The following is a 19,226-nucleotide window of genomic DNA, read 5'->3' as shown; positions in this document are numbered from 1 at the left end:
TGCTATTGTCTGCCCCTGTACGGCAGGTTCTCCGGGATTTCTGGTCTGACATGCTGTGGGGCTCTGGCTGGTCCTATAGAGTGCTAACATTTCTGTGTATTTGTAGATGTGCACGTCATCGTCACCTAGGGGAGGCTGCAGGAAGTTAAAGGGGAAACAATTAAAATCGTATTCTTTGTTTTTTCAAAATGTGTTAGAAGGAGGCAGTGAAAAATAATTCATATTCATCATGGGTGAAGACATAACAGCCAAGCAACCAGCATTTTCAGAAGGAAAGGTCAGAAGTGGCAGCTGCCATGGTTTTTTTCAGTGACTGCTAGAACTTCTGTTTGCATTTTTCTCAGCAAAGAAAAGGGAGTGAAGTGACTCCACCCTGTCAGAACTCTCCGCAGCTTCACCAGGCCCTGCCCTGCTGCTTCTTATAGACAACTTTCACATTCCAACATGGCGCAGATCACCTGACCGGCGCTTTCATTTGACGTTGCCGCCCAATACCTATTGGGACTGGCGGGTCTGTCAGGCTTTCGATTGGTGTCTTCGAGGCGTAAGTCCCTCCCTCTTCCTGTCAGTCGTATGCTCGCGCTCTGGCCCTCGCCATTGGCTTCTGGGTCTGTCAGTTTGGGGCGGTACAGGCTGTGATTGGCGGGCGGGGCGGAACGCTGGACACGTCACAGCTGGTCGGACGGGTGGAAGCAGCGGGATAGAGCTGACGGTAAGCGGATTCTCTCCCCGGAAACACAGGCTCAATCCAAGTGTTCCCCATCTTGCGCCTATCATGGAGACTCCACGGTGGAGAGAAGCCCACTCGGGTGATCCGGGTGCGCGGTTTTCGGGTGTTTCCCGCTCGAGGGTGCCGTAACGTCATAGGAGGGGTATGACGTCACTGGGGACACAGGTGGTGGGATTGAAATACCCGGGACGGCGGCGGCCTGTTATTTCCGGACTTCCGGTTAAGTGTGAAGGCAAAAGTTATCGGTGACGTCTGAGGGCGGGGCATCGGGGGAGGGGCAGAGGATGACACCCATACAAACTATGTGCTGGAGTCCATCATCTCCAACACACGAGAGCCAGAGACAGTAATATCCCTTCATTTACACCACATCACCCGATCTATCCCAACACAAGGAGAAGGCCACACACAGCTACTACAAGCCCAACCTCTCCAGGTGACACCAGAGGGGGATTACTGAGCACTGGTGTCACCCAATGTTTAATACAACCTACCTCATAAATACAAAGGTGACATCACTACCCAACAAATAATTGGTGTCACATCATCACTCTCCATATAAATTATATACTACAAGTGTGACATCACCAATCTCTAAATAAATGATATACTACGGATGTGACCTCACCGCTCTCCATATAAGTTATACACTACAGGTTTGACATCACCGATCTCTCTGTATACAGTATCTCACAAAAGTGAGTACACCCCTCACATTTTTGTAAATATTTTATTCTATCTTTTCATGTGACAACACTGAAGAAATGACACTTTGCTACAATGTAAAGTAGTGAGTGTACAGCTTGTATAACAGTGTAAATTTGCTGTCCCCGCAAAATAACTCAACACACAGCCATTAATGTCTAAACCACTGGCAACAAAAGTGAGTACACCCCTAAGTGAAAATGTCCAAATTGGGCCCAAAGTGTCAATATTTTGTGTGGCCACCATTATTTTCCAGCACTGCCATAACCCTCTTGGGCATGGAGTTCACCAGAGCTTCACAGGTTGTCACTGGAGTCTTCTTCCACTCCACTGTGATGACATCACAGAGCTGGTGGATGTTAGAGACCTTGCGCTCCTCCCCCCACAGATGCTCAGTAGGGTTTTGGTCTGGAGACATACTTGGCCAGTCCATCACCTTTACCTTCAGCTTCTTTAGCAAGGCAGTGGTCATCTTGGAGGTGTGTTTGGGGTCGTTATCATGTTGGAATACTGCCCTGCGGCCCAGTCTCCGAAGGGAGGGGATCATGCTCTGCTTCAGTATGTCACAGTACATGTTGGCATTCATGGTTCCCTCAATGATCTGTAGCTCTCCAGTGTCGGCAGCACTCATGCAGCCCCGGACCATGACACTCCCACCACCATGCTTGACTGTAGGCAAGACACACTTGTCTTTGTACTCCTCACCTGGTTGCCGCCACACACGCTTCACACCATCTGAACCAAATAAGTTTCTCTTGGTCTCATCAGACCACAGGACATGGTTCCAGTAATCCATGTCCTTAGTCTGCTTGTCTTCAGCAAACTGTTTGCGGGCTTTCTTGTGCATCAACTTAAGAAGAGGCTTCCTTCTAGGATGACAGCCATGCAGACCAATTTGATGCAGTGTGTGGCATATGGTCTGACAGGCTGACCCCCCACCCCTTCAACCTCTGCAGCAATGCTGGCAGCACTCATATGTCTATTTCTCAAAGACAACCTCTGGATATGACGCTGAGCATGTGCACTCAACTTTTCTCGACCATGGCGAGGCCTGTTCTGAGTGGATCCTGTCCTGAAAAATCACTGTATGGTCTTGGCCACCGTGCTGCAGCTCAGTTTCAGGGTCTTGGCAATCTTCTTATAGTCTAGGCCATCTTTATGTAGAGCAACAATTCCTTTTTTCAGATCCTAAGAGAGTTCTTTGCCATGAGGTGCCATGTTGAACTTCCAGTGACCAGTATGAGAGAGTGAGAGCGATAACACCAAATTTAACACACCTGCTCCCCATTCACAACTGAGACCTTGTAAGACTAATGAGTCAAATGACATTGAGGAGGGAAAATGGCTTATTGGGCCCAATTTGGACATTTTCACTTAGGAGTGTACTCACTTTTGTTGCCAGCAGTTTAGACATTAACCACTCCAGCAGCCCCAGAAGATTTTGCCCTTTAATGACCAGGCCATTTTTTGCGATACGACACTGCGTCGTTTTAACTGACAATTGCGCGGCCGTGCGATGTTGTAGAAAAACAAAATTGACGTCCTTTTTTTTTTTTTTTTTTTTTTTCCCCCCACAAATAGAGCTTTCTTTTGGTGGTATTTGATCACCTCTATGATTTATTTTTTTCGGCTATAAACAGAAATAAATCATCCATTTAAAAAAAAAAAATAAAAAACAACATATTTTTTGCAATAAGAAATATCCCCCATTGCTTCCTCAGTCTAGGCTGACATGTATTCTTCTACATATTTTTGGTAAAAAAAAAAAAAAATCGCAATAAGCGTATATTGATTGGTTTGCACAAAAGTTATAGCGTCTACAAAATAGGGAATAGATTTATGGCATTTTTTTTATTATTAATTTTTTTTTTTTTTTTTTTACTAGTAATGTCAGTGACCTGCAATTTTTTTTTTTTTTTTAATCGGGACTGCGACATTGGGGCCACTTTTGACACTTTTTTGGGACCATTGACATTTATACAGCGATCAGAGCTAAAAATAGCTGATTACTGTATAAATGTCATTGGTGGGAAAGGGGTTAACACTAGGGGGTGATCAAGGGGTTAAATGTGTGTCCTAGGGAGTGTTTCTAGTTGTGGGGGGAAGTGACTGCCTGGGGGAGGAGACCGATTGTTGTTCTTACTTCGTATGAACAACAGATATGGCACCTCTCCCCTGACAGAACAGAGATCTGTCTGTTTACATTGACAGACCTCCATTCTGTCTCTGTGGAGCAATCGCGGGTGCCCAATGGACAGTGTGACCGCCAGGTATGCGCATCGGCTTCGTCGATTGGGCGCGCCCCTTAGTGCTCTCATAACGGCCGACATACAGCTACAACAGCTCGCCCAGGGGGGCCAACCTGCCGTAGTATAACTGCGACGGCTGGCCAGGAAGTAGTTAATGGCTGTGTGTTGAATTATGTTGAGAGGACAGCAAGTTTACACTGTTATACAAGCTGTACACTCACTACTTTACATTGTAGAAAAGTGTCATTTCTTCACATAAAAAGATATAATAAAATATTTACAAAAATGTGAGGGGTGTACTCACTTTTGTGAGATACTGTATATTATATGTTACTGGCATGACATCACCAATCACTCCATATAAGTTATATGTTACTGGTGTGATATCACTGATCTCCACGTAAGATATATTTTGCTGGTCCTCAGGGTGATGTAATATCCCTGTTCTGCCCCTCACCCCCCATAAATATACAGTGCCTTGTAAAAGTATTCATACCCCTTGAAGTTTTCCACATTTTGTCATGTCACAACCAAAAACGTAAATGTATTTTATTGGGATAGACCAACACAAAGTGGCACATAATTGTGAAGTGGAAGGAAAATGATTTTCAATTTTTTTTACAAATAAATATGTGCATTTGTATTCAGCCCCCCGGAGTCAATACTTTGTAGAACCACCTTTCACTGCAACTATAAATTTGCTTTATTGTAATAACAACCAATGCGGCTCAGCAGTCGCTCGGCTGTTATTACAAGCAGCGGGGGGGGGGGGGCGTCCCTCCCCCTCCCACCACTCGCCCTGGCTCTCTCGTCCCATTGGGAGGCTCGAGCAACCAGCCGGCATGTCTGCTGGCTGGCCAAAGACCCGAACAAAGCCGATGCTTCGTTAGGGTCTCAGATCTAGTAACCCGGAAGCGATGTCATGACATCACTTCCCAGGTTACTGACATATTAAAAGCGCCAGTTTAAAAAAATAAAGTAATCAAAGCGCCGATCTTGACGTTTTGAATACAAGTGTAGAAGAGAGGTTTGGTGTCTTATAGACCCGCTATCTCTCCATAAAGAGTACCTGTCACTGCCTATTACTGTCACAAGGGATGTTTATATTCCTTGTGACAGCAATAACAGTGATTAAAAAAACCAAAAAAATTTAAATAGACAGTGTAAAAATATATATTTTTTTTAAATGTACAAAATATTGGCAAATAATAATGTCAGGAGAGGTGGCCGAAACATCGTTTTTTCGGTGCCGATACGATACAGATATCGGTCGATCCCTAATTCTTCTTTGCAAAATAACTCTAGTTCTGTCAGATTGGATGGAGAGCGTCTGTGAACAGCAATTTTCAAGTCTTGCCACAGATTCTCAATTGGATTTAGGTCTAGACTTTGACTGGGCCATTCTAACACATGAATATGCTTTGATCTAAATCATTCCATTATAGCTCTGGCTGTATGTTTAGGGTCGTTGTCCTATTGGAAGGTGAACCTCCGCCCCAGTCTCAAGTGTTTTGCAGACTCTAAAAGGTTTTCTTCTAAGATTGCCCTGTATTTGGCTCCATCTATCTGTCCATAAACTCTGACCAGCTTCCCTGTCCCTGCTGAAGAAAAGCATCCCCACAACATGATGCTGCAACCTTCATGTTTCACTGTGGGGATGGTGTGTTCAGGGTGATGTGCAGTGTTAGTTTTCTGCCACACATAGCGTTTTACTTTTAGGCCAAAAAGTTCAATTTTGGTCTCATCTGACCAGAGCACCTTCTTCCACATGTTTGCTGTGTCCCCCACATGGCTTCTCGCAAACAGGACGACTTATGGCTTTCTTTCAACAAGGTCTTTCTTCTTGCCACTGCTCCATAAAGACCAGATTTGTGGAGTGCACGACTAATAGTTGTCCTGTGGACAGATTCTCCCACCTGAGCTGTGGATCTCTGCAGCTCCTCCAGAGTTACCATGGGCCTGTTGGCTGCTTCTCTGATTAATGCTCTATTTGCCCGGCCTGTCAGTTTAGGTGGATGGCCATGTCTTGGCAGATTTGCAGTTGTGCCATACTCTTTCCATTTTCGGAGGATGGATTGAACCGTACTCCGTGAGATGTTCAAAGCTTAGGATATTTTTTATAACCTAACTCTGCTATAAACTTTAAATGCTCTGCTTTAATCCTTGAACTGTCTGGTGTGTTCCTTGCTAAATGTGATGCACACACCAAATGTGATTATACTAGTGCAGTGCATATATATATATATATATATATATATATATATATATATATATATATATATATATATATATATATATTAGAGCTGCACAATTAATCGTCAATAATCGTTATCGCGATCTTGCTAAAGTGTTTCACAATTCTTTCTATGCAAAGAATTCTTTCTGCTCTTCTGAAGCCACAGCCCTCAAAAGAAAGGAAGAGAAAAACTGGGCAGTCTGCCAAGAATCAAAACATTCTTTACCAGTTGAATTTAAGTGTAAACATTGTAACAATTTGTCAATGGTGTAAGTGAAAAAAGTTTAACCACTTAAACACAAAACCTTTTTCTGGCATTTGTTGGTTTCAAGTTAAAATCATCATTTTTTTTTTTTTTTTTTTTGCTGGAAAATTACTTAGAACCCCCAAAAATTTTATATATATATTTTTTTTAGTAGACACCCTAGAGAATAAAATGGTGGTTGTTGCAATATTTTATGTCACACTGTATTTGCGCAGCGATCTTTCAAATGCAATTTTTTTTTAAATGACTTTAATAAATAAAAAAAAAAAATAACCAGTAAAGTTAGCCCATTTTCTTTTTTTGTATAATGTGAAAGATTTTACGTTCCGAGAATCATGATCTTTTTATTCTAAGCAAAAAAATCGTGATTCTCATTTTGGCCAGAATCGTGCAGCTCATATATATATATATATATATATATATATATATATATATATATATATATATATATATATATATATATATATATATATATATATAGTAAGTGTGGTCAATATAAAACTGTGCAAATAAATACGTGTAATAATAATTCTAGTGCAAACATAATCCACCAAAACCCACCCAGTTTGATGCACTGATTCTAAATATATTAATATTTGAAGGGGAGAGCGCTGCACTAGTGTAGTCTCATTTATATATTACAAGTGACACATCACTGTGCTCCATGTAAGTTATATTTTACTAGTATGACATCACTGCGCTCTCCTATGTAGGTTATATTTTCTCAGTGTGAAGTAACACCTGATATATGGAGATCAACAACATCACCACTCTCCCTATATTGTAAATTTTGAAGGATTGACATCACTAACCCCCATATATCAGATCTCATAGACATTACGTCACTGCTCTCTGTATAACCTATATCAGTGATGGCGAACCTTGGCACCCCAGATGTTTTGGAACTACATTTTCCATGATGCTCATGCACTCTGCAGTGTACTTGAGCATCATGGGAAATGTAGTTCCAAAACATCTGGGGTGCCAAGGTTCGCCATCACTGCCCTATATGAAGATCTATGGTGTCACTTCTATATATTTATATATGGAGACCAGTGATGTCATGTCTGTAAAATAATAAAAATTGTGACATTTAAACGAAAGCAGATAACACACCAGTACTGTATAAGCAAAAAGTGATGGAGCATCCATTCTGCCACTTAGGTTACAGAATGAAAGCTGCAAGCTGATTGGAAGCTAGTTTTCCTTTGGTGCAGTTATTATTGGCCAGCTTTACTTACTTCCTCTATATGATTGCTTTTTTTTTCTCTACCTGCAGTAATGGCTGCCATACGTAAAAAGCTTGTGATTGTTGGAGATGGAGCTTGCGGGAAGACCTGTCTGCTCATCGTGTTCAGCAAGGATCAGTTCCCTGAAGTCTATGTGCCCACCGTGTTTGAGAATTATGTAGCAGACATCGAAGTTGATTCCAAACAGGTAAGGAAACGTGTGGCTGGGGCCTAGTTTAAAGACACCTGTTGTCTTGTTATAGACCCTGGTGCTGAAGGAGTCAGGAGGGGGGCATTTTCTTTAGCTTCTTGACCAGTGATAGTTCATGTATTTTGGATGTGTGATCATGTGCTCCTATTATCCAGTTTATTCATCTGTCATCACACACTTTGTCAGCTTGGTACTAGAGCAGCAGCAGAAGGTTAGACTGAGAAAGAGGAGAAGTAATTATCAATTCTGGGTGGACTGACCCTTTAAATGAGATAATTCAGTGTTTGGTGGATGCTGGAGCGTTCCAGTCATTTTGTGAAAATTAAAAGTCAGCGGCTACTAAAACTGTAGCTGCTGACTTTTAATAATAAGACACTGACCAGTACAAGGATCCAGCACTGTTCACCCGTCGCGGCACCCAGGACCTTGTTTGATCCTAACTGTGGGCACCCTCCGGTGACAGCTTGCTGCTTCACAGCCAGGTGTCCACTGCACATGAATGAGCCACACTGCGCATTGTAAATGGTTCCACAGTCTTTTTGGACCTGTGACGTGAGGAGGGGAACTTCTGCTGCTCAGGTCGCCTAGGCCGATGTTTCTCAACTCCAATCCACAAATACCCCCAACAGGTCATGTTTTCAGGCTTTCCATTATTTTGCACAGGTGATTTGTTCAGTTTCACTGCCTTAGTAATTACCACAGCTGTTTCATCTGAGAGAAATCATGAAAACATGACCTGTTGGGGGTACTTGTGGACTGGAGTTGAGAAACATTGGCCTAGGCGATCCGGTCGAAAGTGGGAGCGCGGGTACCTGATAAAACTTCCTCTTTTGGGTGGATTTCTTTAAATCACCCGAGGTATAGGTGTGTGTGTGTGTATATGTGTGTGTGTGTGTATATATATATATATATATATATATATATATATATATATATATATATATATATATATATATATATATTATATATATATACAGCTGTGTATATGTATACATATACAGCTGTGCTGAGTTCCCAGCTGCTTTGGCCATTGTGAACCCCCATCCCTCCCTAGATAGATATTTTTTTTTTTTTTTTATTATTATTATTATTATTCTTATATTTGGTTATGTACTGGAGCTAGTCAAGAACAATGGCAGGGAGATTTTGCTCTTGAACATATGAAAAAAAAACCTGGCTCAGACTCAGCTTAACAGGTTTTAACTAAATTGTCCCTTTGAGTAGACTTACCTTTACATCTCTGGTACTCAATCTGTAGCTTGAAGACCACATGCAGCCCTTTGGTTCTTCTTGTGTGGCTTGAGGACCCCCAGCAGTCTATAGTAAAGTACAAACATTGGTGTGGAAAGGGTTAATAGCAGCGGTTTCTGATAGCCTCTTGTAACATGTCTCCAGTCTCTGTCTTCTGCAGCATGTTCGCACCCTAACCTGTATCTTATCTACAGTCCCTCACCATCCTTTCCTCTCATACGTATCCTTACTAGCATTAGATTGCATAAATATTATGTGCAGTCCTTTGGTGATGTTAGGGGCTGCAGCTAACTATAAGGATTGGACACTTGCAACAAACTGTAGGCCAGCCCAGAATAATCCCACATACTACCAGCTTACTTCAGGATTTTGAAGACTCTTTACTACTTCGCTTGAGCTGATATGCAAGGATTGTAGCTAACTGGTGCGGCTATCCTCAGCCTAGCTTTAAGCATGCTGCATCCAAACTCCACTGGATGTTGCAGAACTAACCTGGAAATGACCTTCGGACACTGAATTCTGCGTAAGATGCTTTCCAGATCCTGTTCTGGTAACAAGTTAGTCGCAGTTCTTTTTAGTTTCATGGCCATTGTCTTTGCACCAGCACTTGCATTATCTCTAACGACTCAATCCTTGAGTAGGTGAAAGGGGGTGAGCACTAGGAGCTACTTTATTTACTTTGGCTGCTGGGCAGCTTGAAATTCTGGCTTGTGTCCACCACTGAAAGGATTAACACTGAGGGACTGAATGTAGATGTCATCTGCTGGGTGGAGTGTTGCGTGCCTGCGCACTCTTTCCCATCATTTAGCATCGAGGAAGCATCTTCCAGCTACAGCTGCTGCTTACAGGAATAGCCACGTGGAGTTTTGATCCTTGGTTTGTTCCTACTGCCCGCTTATAGTAAATTTGGTCCTAGCCAGTCGTGAAGTGCCTGAGGTCTTGCCTTGTACCTTGAGATTTATGTTGCTTAACCACCGCTCATTCACAACATGTCTGATTCCAGCCACCAAAGGGACAGTCCCTGCTGCAGCAAGTGACCTCAGTTCACATTCTGTTCTGGGGATATTTGTTCCTGGCCTTCTGAAGGAGCCATGGCTTGAAATCTGGAATATTATTTCACACTTCTCTTCAGGTCTGATTTATAATTGATCTCCTACTAGATGGGACTTGTCTCCTGTCTTGTTGGCTGGGGTCTCCACTACAGTCACCCAGACTTTGTACCCCAATTTACCCAGTTTCTGGCTGGCTGTGATGGCAGAGCTTTTGAGTGTGCTCCCTTTTGCTTACCCTGCAGATTACCTGACTGATCTGCACATGACCCTTAGTGGCTTCTGACACCATCGGTCACACTGACAATATCTGGTTGGAAGTCATTCTAATCTCTAACCTGATGAATACCTTGAGGAGTTGCAGTCTTCTGCTATTATGCCAGAATTATTATTTTTTTTAACAGAAGGAATGTTTATTGATATAAAAACATCAGTGTACATGTGAATGTCAGCAGATGTTACACAAAACAGGTTTTCAGTACATCATCCAAGGATATAGAAGCAAGAAAGAGTACATCAATCCATTTACATCTGGAAGATGATCAGACCAGACCTGGGGGGGGATGGGCAAAAAAATGCCAACAGGAAGAGGGGCACAGATATTTGGGGGGGGGGGGGGGGTACCAGAGGCAGGGAATCCTGGATTGGGATTACAGCGTAAGGTGTCTAGCCTCCACCCAGGCCGACCAAATTTTGTGGAACTTTTGTGGAACTTTTGTGGAACTTTTGCGGCAATTGCGGCCCATATACATCATTTTGTATACTGGCAGAATATCATTTATCAGCTTTTTTTCAAGTGGAAACCATGGGGGGGGGTCAGGGTCCTTCCATCCAACCAGTATGGTTTTCCGAGCATAGTATGCAGCATAAAATATGAACAGTTTACTATGCATGTTTACAGGTAAATTATCTGTCATTCCTAACAGGAAGATCAGGGGGTCCAGTGTGAGGGGCACCCCACTGATCCTCAGAACGTCAGCAACCACCGCCTGCCAGAAGCTCTGAATTGACGAGCATGACCATACCATGTGTATGAAATTTCCCACCTCCCTTCGACATCGTGGGCAGAGGCCACCAGATGTGGGGTAGATGACCGATAGCCTCTGAGGCGTATAGTATGCTAATAAAATGTTTCTCCCCCAGACAAAGATTGCTTCTCTGGGGTCCAGCTGTCAGACTCTCAGATCAACACCCTCAGCTCGCTTCCGCATGGGGGTTCTTGGCCTCATGGTAGCCGCCTTCAGGGCAAAGCTCAGTTCCGCTCCAAACCTTTCCAGCTCAACAATCTCACAACACTGGACATATGGATCCTTTCTCTGAATCTCTGAATCATTAGCTCTGTTTAACCAGGCAACAATCTCCTTGGCATTGTTTCCAACTTGTCCCTAAAATCCATGAAATCATACCTCCCCTTTCTCTGGGAGGTGGTAACTATGAGGACAACAGCCCATCAGGCTTGGGTGGGATCTACAACTCGCTAACTGTCCAGGGCACCTTGGTCCCCACAGGAGTCAACACTCCCCATCAATATTCTGGAACCAAGAGCCATAAGACTTGCTCTCCGACACTAAACATCTCTTCTACAATCACCCAGTAAGTGTACAGTCTGACAACATTGTGTCTTTGGCCTAAATAAACAGCCAGTGGGGAATCAGAAGTCAGGCAGCTCTGAAGAAGGTGAACCTGATTCTCTGCTGGGCAGAGAACTATTTTTCAAGACTCTCAGCCACCTACATAGTGGGCGTAGAAAATTAACTAGTGGATTTGTCAATGCCTGGACTCAGAGGAGTTGCCTTTTTCACTCCCAAGATTTTCCAGATGTCAAAAATGGAGAACGCCAGATGGGGACATCATGGCCTCCAGATTCAACAGGAAAATGAACAGGTTTGTAACCAGATCCAGGAATCCCTTGATATTCGAGGTGGATGCCCTGGTGATTCCTTGGACTCTGTTTAGCAGTGTTAATTTTGGCAGCAAATTTTGATTTAGTTTTAGTCTTAGGACTAAAATGGCATTTTAGTTTTAGTCCCATTTTAGTCTTCTGCAATTGTTTTAGTCTTATTTAGTCAACTAAATCTCCAGTACATTTTAGTCGAGTAAAATCTCCAGTATGTTTTAGTCGACTAAAACTCATTTTAGTCGTCTAAAATCTAATGGGTGTAATTAAATTGTATTGCATTAGTTAACATTTCTCTACAATTTCAGTGCTCCCACTCCCTTAAGAAACGCACTCACCGACTCCACAAGCCCGCACTTTCGTGCAAGGCTCATAAGCTTTTATACCACACAGATAGGTTATGAACATCAGCTCGATCTCCAGCAGTGTGTGCAGGGACCGCTTCCACATGAAAAACAATAAGTGCTCCAATAGTGTAAACCAGTAAACAAACTCCTTTATTAAACACTACCACTCTCCAAGTGTTCACTCACATTTGACGCCCCCTACCGCTCCAGTGTGAAAGCAGCCTTAAAGAAAGGGTTCTATTCTTCCCTGTCAGAGCCCATTCCACCAGATCTATTGGTGTTTTCTTGGTCATTTCACGGCACAGTGGTGTAGTGGGTAGCACTTTCACCTAGCAGTAAGAAGGGTCACTGGTTCAAATCCCAACCATGACACTACCTGCCTGGAGTTTGCATGTTCTCCCTGTGCCTGCGTGGGTTTCCTCCGGGTACTCCGGTTTCCTCCCACACTCCAAAGACATGCTGGTAGGTTAATTGGATCCTGTCTAAATTGTCCCTAGTATGTATGAATGCGAGTTAGGGACCTTAGATTGTAAGCTCCTTGAGGGTAGGGACTGATGTGAATGTACAATGTATATGTAAAGCGCTGCGTAAATTGACAGCGCTATATAAGTAACTGAAATAAATAAAAAATAAATAAATTTCAGCATCAAGCATCTATTTTGCAGGTTTGCAAAGTCACCATCTGGTTTTCTGTTCATAACTTCTGAAAGTTTTTCCCAAAGGACCTCCAGGCCTCTGCTCCTGCAAGCTTTGGCCGCCAGATGTTTCAAGAGGTCATCTGAGTGTTTTGGTCCCATTGATCCTTGCTTTCTTGTGGGAGGCTTGCCGATATTTGCTAAATTGTTGCCCACTCCTCAGGTAGTTGTTTTTGGACCTCCCATGATCTATGACAACAGATGATGTATTGTACGATTAAGAGAATTGGAATTTTGACTTGCTTGTAAATTCCATATCTTGGAGTATAGTACAGAACACAAGTTCTTCCCTTCTGTTCTACTTTTTTTCCTCATTGTTTGCTACAAAACTGGAGTCCCATGGAGTGGGTGGGGTTATATGGGGGTGTTCCTAGCAAAGTCTTTGCTAGTGTTCAGTCATCTGAAGGTAGAAGCATATAACCTATGAAGTCTATGACTACAAATCCCATGTCCTGTACTGTATTCCAAAGTAATAAATATACAGGTACGTCGAAATTCCCTCCTTTTTGTAGTCGCCAGAAAATCCATTGAGGGACACAGATATTCTGGTAGTCGGTTTGGCTATCCTGGGCTGGGCTTCAGTTTTTTCTGTTTGCCAGTTTCCAAACCTCCTGTAGGCATCAGTAAAACCGGACGGTGAGAAACACAAGATGTTTTTTTATTGGACTTCAAGAAAAGAATTCTACAGCAAGTTAGAAAAAAACATATTCAGTTTATAAACCCTGTATTCATCAATTTGCTAGCATACCAGCTTACCTGAACTTTATTTTTGTCAGAACAGGCTATGATCTAAGTATGATTTTGTTAGCTTGCAGCCCCAGAGATCATCTTGCAGCATAAGGGCGTTAGAATGTGTTTGGGACCATGTCGATTGGCTGCTAGTGTAGTCCTGAACATACATAGCACATTTATTGATGCTGGTGGTTACTGTAGCGGTGAAAACCTCTAGGTGCTGGAGCATTAGAATTAAAAGTGCCATCCAGTGCCTGAGATACAAATTGGAACTCTAGTATTACATTTTTTTTTTTTTTAAATAATTATTGCTATTACAATGCACTGTGTTGATGTAGTTTATAGTCCTGTGGGCAGGGAGGTGACACAGAAAAGAGCAGGGAGGCAAGAGAATATTGAAGTTGCCTTCTTTGCAGTGAATCAATTCTGTGTAAATTGCAAGTCTTTCTAAACAGAATTGTGAATGCATTTTAGCTATTTGGATAGTTTATCTTTTAAAAATACCGAAAAACATGCTCTTTTAAATTTGTGCAGGTGGAGCTAGCACTGTGGGATACAGCCGGCCAGGAAGACTACGATCGCCTTCGACCCTTGTCCTATCCCGATACTGATGTCATTCTTATGTGCTTCTCCATAGACAGCCCTGATAGCTTGGGTGAGCATACAGAACAAGTCCTTCCTCTTACATGTCCATTGTACCTGTAAAATAACATAATTGGATAAGAATTAGATTATAGTATTCTCATGGCTTTTTCTTCTGCTGGAATGGCGTTCTGCCAACTCCAGCTCCTTAACACATTTCCTCCACTGGCTTCTATTTGCTAGCGCTGGCATCCAGGGCATGTGCCCCACATATGTTTGATGTGTGCCCCAGGTCCAGATGCTGCAACTGTCTGCATTTCCTGGGGGATTCCAGAGGTAGCTTCTATACCTGTCTGTCAGATCTGCGTAGAGCTGAGCTGATTGAAGTGCTCTGAAAGTCCTCCTTGGCTCTGTGCTACACAGGTCTGACAGACGGAGCTGCATGGATGAGAGTGCAGTAAATAGAGAAAAAAAAAACCTGCACTGCCTAAAAGAATGGAGGCAGCTGCAGCGCTGTTAAACCCTTAAGAGGTGAGAGAGCTTGGATTGACAGCTGTGGAGAACTTGTGGATGTTCTGCAGAGGTCAGAGTTGGGGGGGGGGGGGTTAGATTGTGCAAAGTGAAAGCTGTGGGTGGGGGAATTTGTTCAGAGTGCTGTGGGGGGAGCTGGGGGTGCAGAGGTTGAGAGCTGTGGATTGGGGGGAGCTGTAGATAGGGGTGCAGAAGGGAAGTGTGTATGGGGGAGAGAGAACCTGTGGATGGGGGGGTGCAGAGAGGACATGTTGACAGAGGGTAAAAAGAGTGTGGATGGGGTGGGGTGGGGGATGGGCACATGCTAAGGTGAATTGTGGAATGTGGGGGGGGGGGGAGCTGTGGTTTGGAGGTTGGATGAGCTGTGGACTGGGGTGGATGGGGAGGGAGAAGGTGATCTGTGCAGGGGAGGGGGAGAAGGTCAGCTGTGCATGGCATTTTCAAAACTCAGTGGGTGGGAAGTTGTGCTTTTGCAAATGCTCTGTGTTTTTAGATGCGTGGGGGGGTGTCATTAAGAATGAATGGCAGCCCTGTGCGTTTTTAAACAGCAGCGCATTTTGGCTGTGGGTGGTTGAGGATGCAGGAACAGGTGTGATTCCCGCACACGCAACCACCTGCAATAGTGTGAGCCAGGCCTACTATAAGAAACCAAATATTTGGGCTGGAAAATGACATTTGGAGATGAAGTGTGAATCTGAAGGTGCTGTTGGCAACACAGGCAGGTCTTATTTCAAACACCCCAATGAAGCCCTACATTTGTTGTTTAATAACACACTGTAATGTTTCTCTTTGTGTCTTGTGCAGAGAATATCCCAGAGAAGTGGACTCCGGAAGTGAAGCATTTTTGCCCCAATGTGCCTATAATTCTGGTAGGAAACAAGAAGGACTTGAGGAATGATGAACACACTCGTCGTGAGCTGGCTAAAATGAAGCAGGTGTGTGAAAAACAAATGCTCATAATGCTATAGTTTTTGAGAAATGGTTAAAGGAAGGAAGAGTGACGGTATTTTGCATAACTGGAGGAGTAGGCTGGTAAGGGAAGTGGAAAAAGTATGGGACCTGGGAGGTGGAGAGAGGGATGGGGCTTGGGATCCGGGAAGAGGAGAGAGAGGGATGGGGCCTGGGACCCGGGAAGAGGAGAGAGAGGGATGGGGCCTGGGACCCGGGAAGAGGAGAGAGGGATGGGGCCTGGGACCCGGGAAGAGGAGAGAGGGATGGGGCCTGGGACCCGGGAAGAGGAGAGAGGGATGGGGCCTGGGACCCGGGAAGAGGAGAGAGGGATGGGGCCTGGGACCCGGGAAGAGGAGAGAGGGATGGGGCCTGGGACCCGGGAAGAGGAGAGAGGGATGGGGCCTGGGACCCGGGAAGAGGAGAGAGGGATGGGGCCTGGGACCCGGGAAGAGGAGAGAGGGATGGGGCCTGGGACCCGGGAAGAGGAGAGAGGGATGGGGCCTGGGACCCGGGAAGAGGAGAGAGGGATGGGGCCTGGGACCCGGAAAGAGGAGAGAGAGAGAGGGATGGGGCCTGGGACCCAGAAAGAGGAGAGAGAGAGAGGGATGGGGCCTGGGACCCGGGAAGAGGAGAGAGAGGGATGGGGCCTGGGACCCAGGAAGAGGGGAGAGAGAGAAGGATGGGACCTGGGAAGAGGAGAGAGAGAGAGAAGGATTGGGCCTGGGACCCGGGAAGAGGAGAGAGATAGATGGGGCCTGGGACCCGGGAAGAGGAGAGAGATAGATGGGGCCTGGGACCCAGGAAGAGGAGAGAGAGAGGGATGGGGCCTGGGACCCGGGAAAAGGAGAGAGAGGGATGGGGCCTGGGACGAGGAGAGAGGGATTGGACTTGGGAGGAGGAGAATAGGATGGGGACTGGAACCTGGGAGGTAGAGCGAGGGAATGCCTTTTGATCTGGAAAAAGAAAAGGTGTAATGGGCGAGTCATGTTTCCAGATACATTAGGAGCCGGTTCACACCACATGTCGTCCAGTGCATTTTTTATTTATTTTTATCCATCAGTGGATATCAATGCCAAAGTTCACACCATTGCAGTGCGTTCCAGTACAGTCAACAAAAGTAGAACATGCTGCAAGGAACTGCACTAGAATGTGGCAAAAAGCATAAAAAATGGACTGGAATGCATTACAGCAAAAAAACTTTGGGGGGGAAAAAAGAGGGGGGAAAACGCACTGCAACACATTGAAAACGCATCAAAAAAGGAACCAGAACGCGCATGTAGAAGCATATTCCAGAATGCAACTGAACCGTGTTTCTGTGGTGTGAAGTGGCCCTTAAAGCAGAGTTCCACCCAAAAGGGAGGCTCTTCTTGTTCGCTCCCTTCCCCCCTCCACTGCCACATTTGGCACTTTTTAGGGGGGAGCGGGTACCTGGCTTTGACAGGTATCCGTTCCCACTTCTGGGTAAGATCGCCACGGCGATCTAGGAGTATGTCCGGCCCCTCCTCCTACCATCATTAGTTCTGAATACTTTATGGAAGATACAACTGTGATCAGCCAAAACATCTGTGCGGGAAGAATCTACAAAACACATCCTTAGTGTAAAACTTATACCCGCTTTCTTTTTGGTTTGCCGGTGTATGTAATATATATTTATGTATGTATTTGTAAATGTAATAGAGCCTAAATGTGGTTTTTCTGCATTTTGCAGCCGTTTTTTTGTTTTTATTTTTTTTTGTTTTCTTTTAGGGGGCATTTGACTTAACACCTGCATCCATATATATATATTTTCTGCCATTTTAAAAAAAAGAGAAACTTGGATTCGCCCCTCCTTATTTAAGTCCGATAAATGTTACTGACAGAGGACTTGTGAAGTTTCTGTCCACTACTTCTGTCCACTACTTAACCCCCCCCAGGCTTCACTGCCGGTTTCCCTTAGTGAAGATACCTGCACCCAAAGCCGATTGAAGAATTGGCTCAGGTGCTGACATCGTTGAATCGCTGGACAAGTGTCCAGTGTTTGTAGCTGTTGATTTAATTTTGGGGGGGGGGGGGGGGGGGGGGGGTGGAGACTGGAGCTCCTCTTTAAGTCATAGATGATATCACTGTTACTGCATACCTCTTGTTTAGGGAAGAAAATCAGATGGTTGACAGTTGTTTCTGTCTCTGGCTTTCGTTTCTGTGCAGGAACCAGTGAAGCCAGAAGAAGGCCGGGACATGGCCAATAGGATTGGAGCGTTTGGCTACCTGGAATGCTCTGCCAAAACAAAGGACGGTGTGCGGGAAGTGTTTGAGATGGCGACAAGAGCTGCTCTACAGGCCAAACGAGGGCGTAAGAAAAACACGTGCAATCTGCTTTAAGATGCAACCGAGTCTCAAAAAAGGAAACAACCTCCCCCCACCACCCCTTTTCCTCATGCACTCCACCTGCTTCCCCTCTCTGCCAATGCAACTCCCACCTGCAAAGTGGGCCGACGAGGGGTCCATTGCAAAAGCTGCGTGCCCCTCCTTCAATGTCAGCCACACTGCCTTATTCTGAGGAAGCCTCCACGATGGGGAAGGGGAAGCCAGTGCCACCTTCTGCGGGTCCTCTCCACATTGGACACAGGTGAGGAGATCTGCTCCACCACCCATCCTACAGGACCTTTATCAAGCAAGAGTTGCTCTCCTGTGCCATGTGTGCCATGTGTTCTAGGACTCTGAAAGGAGTTGGGTAGGCAGGTGCCATTTTTTTTTTTCTTTTTTTTTTTTTGCAGGATCTCTTTTTGGGGGGTTGAAGGGCAGCGTTCAGTGCTGTTTGGCCTCTCCAGAAGCTTGTGCTTGTTCTGGGGTGCATAGCAGCAGAATTTTTTTTTGGGGGGGGAAACTTTATTCTGCTTCACAAAAACTGATCTTCCCTTTCTATATAAATATATATGTCTCAGATGTTTGTACATTGCTTTGCCGGGCCCAGTCTCTCTAGCTGTCGTCGGCGTGCGGGCTCTCCAGCTGGCATGGCCATGCTGGGACTCCTATTCCTTTGCATCATGAGAGTCAAAAGCTGGCAGTCTCTGTTTAAAGCAGATGGTTGTTTTAGCTTTGCAGGCTCTGCTGTATCACAGCCAGGCGTTGGCGATCAGTGCTTTTTGTTCTGATTGTTTCTGTACCATTAATGCTCCATCCTCTTTCCTCCTGCCTCCTCGAAGTTTGAACCTGGCCACCGCTATATCTGTGTGTTTTAAAGATGTCTAATTTTATTCCTCTTTTTAATGTTGATATTTTTTTTTTCTTTTTTCAAAGATAAAATTTACTGAATACACCGTTTTCTCAGCAAGCAGAATTTCACAATAAAATGTTGTAGTCATGTTTAGTAAATTGCCTCTTTCCTTTTACAGATACTGAAATATTTATCTGCTGTAATGATTAACTTGTGTGTCCGGTATCATTTCCTGCTTACCATGCTGCCCTGTTACAGATATTTTCAAAGAGGTCAAGGACTACATTGATATATGAAGTTACAGAACATTTAAAAAGGTCAATGAGCTTCAATGTAAATTTAAATTACTCTTTGGGGGTATGTGCTGTAATAT

The 19,226-nt window shown here is 44.4% G+C and overlaps 1 protein-coding gene across 1 annotated transcript; it reads left to right on the top strand.

Moving 5' to 3' along the window:
• The first annotated feature begins 558 nt into the window (after positions 1-558).
• LOC141108294 (transforming protein RhoA-like) lies at positions 559-19,011 on the top strand. Its single transcript, XM_073599778.1, has 5 exons — positions 559-712; positions 7,465-7,622; positions 14,131-14,251; positions 15,514-15,644; positions 17,845-19,011. The coding sequence occupies exons 2-5, from the start codon at positions 7,467-7,469 to the stop codon at positions 18,016-18,018; spliced, it is 582 nt and encodes a 193-aa protein (XP_073455879.1). The 5' UTR covers positions 559-712; positions 7,465-7,466; the 3' UTR covers positions 18,019-19,011.
• The last annotated feature ends 215 nt before the right edge of the window (positions 19,012-19,226 follow it).

The sequence above is a fragment of the Aquarana catesbeiana genome, linkage group LG09 (genome assembly GCF_042186555.1).
Source record: "Aquarana catesbeiana isolate 2022-GZ linkage group LG09, ASM4218655v1, whole genome shotgun sequence".
Taxonomy (NCBI): Eukaryota; Metazoa; Chordata; class Amphibia; order Anura; family Ranidae; genus Aquarana; species Aquarana catesbeiana.
This window is presented reverse-complemented; position numbering and strand designations above follow the sequence as displayed.

Excerpts from the sequence above, each read along its gene's own strand:
- LOC141108294 (XM_073599778.1), top strand. The coding sequence starts at position 7,467 with ATGGCTGCCATACGTAAAAAGCTTGTGATTGTTGGAGATGGAGCTTGC. Across the intron at positions 7,623-14,130 it reads TCGAAGTTGATTCCAAACAG|GTGGAGCTAGCACTGTGGGA; the intron begins GTAAGGAAACGT and ends AAATTTGTGCAG. Across the intron at positions 14,252-15,513 it reads AGACAGCCCTGATAGCTTGG|AGAATATCCCAGAGAAGTGG; the intron begins GTGAGCATACAG and ends TGTCTTGTGCAG.